This window comes from Cyprinodon tularosa, unplaced genomic scaffold, assembly GCF_016077235.1.
Source record: "Cyprinodon tularosa strain WSP-4 unplaced genomic scaffold, ASM1607723v1 ctg490, whole genome shotgun sequence".
In the NCBI taxonomy this organism is placed as follows: domain Eukaryota; kingdom Metazoa; phylum Chordata; class Actinopteri; order Cyprinodontiformes; family Cyprinodontidae; genus Cyprinodon; species Cyprinodon tularosa.
This window is the reverse complement of record NW_024039219.1, coordinates 4,155-8,230: the sequence shown is the minus strand read 5'-3', so window position 1 is coordinate 8,230 and position 4,076 is coordinate 4,155. Positions and strand designations below refer to the sequence as shown.

Below are 4,076 nucleotides of genomic sequence, written 5' to 3'. Positions count from 1 at the left end.
CTCCCTCAAATCTCGTCGGCGCAGGCTAGCGCGCCAAGCTAGCCTGTCGGAGGTGGACCCTGTGATGGAGGTAGCCAACCCCCCACCACCAGTGCTCACTGTCACCGAAGAGGGAGAGCCCCTATTCACCGGACCCAGTTGGGCGGACCAGCTCGACGCTGTTGCGCCACTAACTGACCCGGAGGAAGATGAGGCCGCCCTCCCGGATCTTTGCGACCCTGCGGGCGCAGAATCCGACTCGGAGGTTGAATCCGTTAGCCTCGGGTCTGACGACTACGAGCAGGACTGCGGGCCTTTCATCATCCCACTGGCTTTGCAGCCAGTGGAGGTGGGTGACACTCGCAGCGGCTCCCCAAACCCGTCTGCAATGGACCTACACAATGTCTGTAGAAGAGCGGCTGTAAAGCTAGGCATTGAATGGCCTGAGACCTTCACGGAGACCACCACATCCCGGTATGAAGGGAAAAGGCTCCCCAAGGCCAAATCTTCCACCAGGCAGCTCCTGCCGGCTTTTCCGGAGTGCATTGAAGAAGCGACCCGGTCCTGGTCCAAACCTCTCACCGCTAAGAACCCCGTCCTGGGAGGGTCAGCGCTGGATTGGGTTGGCATGGAGGACAGCGGCTTCTCACATTTACCTCCTGTGGAACCGCTGCTTGCTTCTCACCTGCACCCATCACAGAAACCTGCAGTGGCGGCGGCAGGACCCGCTTTCCCTTTCAAAGCAGATTCCTTTCAATCCGCTCTGAATGATAAGAGCTACGAAGCGGTGGCTGCATCGGTGAAGGCGCTTAACGCTTCATCTCTTCTTCTCGCTTACCAAGCAGAGCTACAGGAGCAGATGATGGGGGCACCGAGCGAAAGTCTGTGGGAAGAAGTGTGCGTGGTGACAGACCTATGCCTTCGCCTCCACAGAAGCGCTGTCCAGGCCTCCGGAAGAGCCATGGCCCTGATGGTCACCCAAGAGAGGGCCAGGTGGCTCAACCTGTCCAGCCTGTCACAGAGAGAGAAAAACCATCTCCTCGACACACCGGTGGGACCGAAGGGATTGTTCGGTCCTACCGTGGCGGCCATGCAAAAGCGCTGTGAGGAGAAAAAGAGAGGAGGCGAAGCGCTCAAACTCTGCCTGCCCAGAAGAACGCAGCCTCCTCCGGCAGCGATGCCCCGCCAAGCTTCCGCCCAGGCAGCGGCCCGTCCGGCTTACCGCATTCCAAAGCGAACACCCCAGTCGCAGTCAGCTGACCGCGACCGTGTGAAGCACATCGAGCCTAAAGGATCGTGGGGAAGGAAACCTTTCGTTCCGCCGGCTGCACCGGACAACCAAACTGCCTCTCCCGTCACAACGAGCGCAAAGAAAGAGGCGCGCTACCTAGGGAGCTGGCTTTGGGGTCGGGGAGCAGGCACTGCCAGACACCTGCAACCCCACCCAGAAATGTTCTGTTCCAGTTAACGAAGCCTTGTTCAGGGCTACTGAAACGGCCTGCAGAGCCAGAGTTAGAGCTCACAGTTCAGAGCCGGTTGAAGAGGAGGAAGGTGACCCACCCGGAGAGCTCGTTGGAGCCACAGTGGTTTACAAGCACACACCAGTGCCCAAACACTCCTTTTCCCCCCTTCAGAAAATGTTTAATAAAAATATATCCTGGCGCACAACCAGGCCAAGAGCCGAGGGTGCAGCCACAACCATAAAATATGGGAAACATATTGAAAATGACACAGGAACAGAACACAGCCGTGCGGCTGCACATGAGGCCACAAGGTGGAGCCCTCGCTCCACGTTTGGCACAACCGGCTGTTATCTCTGCAAAAGAGGAAGCGGATTCAGGGCAGCCGCGGATGAACACCACAGCTGTGCTGCAGCTCCCTCAGCTAGTACCGCCAAGAGCTCGGTCAGGAACACACCTTGGCCCACTAGCCGGCAAAAGCCAGCTGTGGCGAGCGTGCGGGGCATCGGACTGGGTAATAAAGACTGTGTCCAGAGGATACAGGCTCCAGTTTGCCGCAGCCCCACCCCGTTTCAGGGGCATAGTACAATCTCATGCTCGGGGGGAACATGCACACATCCTGCAGGAGGAGATAATTTCCCTGCAGAACAAAAACGCAATCCGGCTGCTTTCCCAGGAGGAAAGCGAGGAGGGATTTTACACCAGGTACTTCCTCGTCCCGAAAAAGGACAGGGGCCTGCGACCTATATTGGATCTGCGAGCTCTGAACACATATCTGAGAAAGTATACGTTCAGGATGCTGACCCATGCAGCTCTGATACGGTTTGTTCGCCGCGGAGACTGGTTTATCTCCGTCCATTTAAAAGACGCGTACTTTCACATCCCTATATACCCTCCTCACAGAAAATATCTCAGGTTTGCATTTCAGGGAAAGATGTACGAGTATCTCGTACTTCCCTTTGGCCTGTCGCTCAGCCCACGGGTGTTTGTAAAATGCACCGAGGCTGCAGTCGCTCCTCTGAGGGAGAAAGGCGTACGCCTGGCAACTTATATAGACGACTGGCTTATTGCAGCTCAGTCCCCAGCGGAGCTCATGACGCACGCAGAGATGCTTACGTCTCATCTGGCGGCTCTAGGTTTCTCGATAAACCGGGAAAAGAGCATTCTAACCCCGGTGCAAACAATCACTTTTATTGGTCTGTCCCTGAACTCCAACGAGTTCAGAGCGCACCTTTCGGTGGAAAGAGAGGAAGCCTTTCGGGCTTGTCTGGCACTCTGCGAAAGAGTGCCAGACAAGCATGTTAATTCGCGCATGTGAAGCTCAGGCTCTGCCACAGGCTGTTGGGTCTGATGGCGTCAGTGCTGGCCGTCATCCAGTTAGGCCTTTTGCATATGCGCCCTTTTCAACGCTGGGTTGCGTCCCTTCGGCTGAACCCGGTCCGACACGCTCACTGCAAGGTGATAATTTCTCCAACATGCGCACAAGCTTTGAGACCGTGGAAAAGCCCCACATTTCTCAATACCGGGGTTACCATGGGAACCATCCAAACAAGGAAGGTTATCACCACAGATGCCTCGTTGACAGGGTGGGGTGCCACGCACGAGGGCAGGATGGTGAATGGCACATGGAGCTCTCTGACACAGACAGCTCACATAAATTGTCTGGAGCTTCTGGCCGTGATGCTGGCACTAAGACACTTTCTGCCCTTCATCAGAGGGCACCATGTTTTAGTGAGGACAGACAATACAACGGTGGTCGCTTACATCAACAGACAGGGTGGTCTGCGCTCTCATCAGTTACACACGCTGGCACACAGACTGATAGTCTGGACCAGCTCACGCCTGCTGTCACTGAGAGCGATCCATGTACCAGGAGTCATGAACAGGGGCGCAGACTTGCTATCAAGAGGCAATCCCCGCTACAGGGAGTGGAAACTCCACAGCGGGGTTGTAGCTCAAATTTGGGAGAGATACGGCCATGCGGAGGTCGACCTCTTTGCATCAGAGGAGAATGCTCACTGTCCAAGGTTTTTTTCCCTGACCAGAGAAGGTGCTCCCCTGGGACTGGATGCACTGGCACACAAGTGGCCACAGGCTCTACTGTATGCCTTTCCCCCACTGGAGCTCATTACTCCTACACTCGCCAGAGTACGGGCAGGGAAACATGTACTCATTCTTATAGCCCCCCGTTGGGCGGGGAAACACTGGCTAGCAGAGATCTTCCAGTCACTGTACGGCGAGCCATGGCGGCTTCCTCTTCGCAGAGATCTGCTGACGCAGGCTCGTGGAGAGATATTTCATCCTCATCCAGAGCGTTTAGCTCTTTGGGCCTGGCCTGTGAGAGGGTGAATCTGACTGCCAATGGGCTCCCTCTGAACGTCATTAAAACTATTCAGAGTGCAAGAGCTGTTTCCACGAACAGCGCATATGAAGGTAAATGGCGTGCATTTGAAAGCTGGTGCACAAAAACCATGGTGAGCGCCATGCAGAGCCTTGTGCCACTCATCCTGACATTCCTGCAGGAGCTGCTGGATAAAGGCTTGGCATTTTCCACTTTGAAGGTGTACCTTGCCGCTATCTCAGCTTGCCATATTGGTTTTGGTGACAAAACAGTAGGGCAGCACCCATTGGTGTGCC

The 4,076-nt window shown here is 55.6% G+C and overlaps 1 protein-coding gene across 1 annotated transcript; it reads left to right on the top strand.

The window, feature by feature from the left end:
• The first annotated feature begins 1,704 nt into the window (after positions 1 to 1,704).
• Positions 1,705 to 3,788, top strand: LOC119794765. Its single transcript, XM_038302472.1, has 2 exons — positions 1,705 to 2,724; positions 2,760 to 3,788. The coding sequence occupies exons 1-2, from the start codon at positions 1,705 to 1,707 to the stop codon at positions 3,786 to 3,788; spliced, it is 2,049 nt and encodes a 682-aa protein (XP_038158400.1).
• Positions 3,789 to 4,076: the final 288 nt, after the last annotated feature.

Coding starts and splice junctions, on each gene's coding strand:
- LOC119794765 (XM_038302472.1), top strand. CDS start 1,705: ATGACACAGGAACAGAACACAGCCGTGCGGCTGCACATGAGGCCACAA. Junction 2,725..2,759: donor GTCTGGCACTCTGCGAAAGA/GTGCCAGACAAG, acceptor GCGCATGTGAAG/CTCAGGCTCTGCCACAGGCT.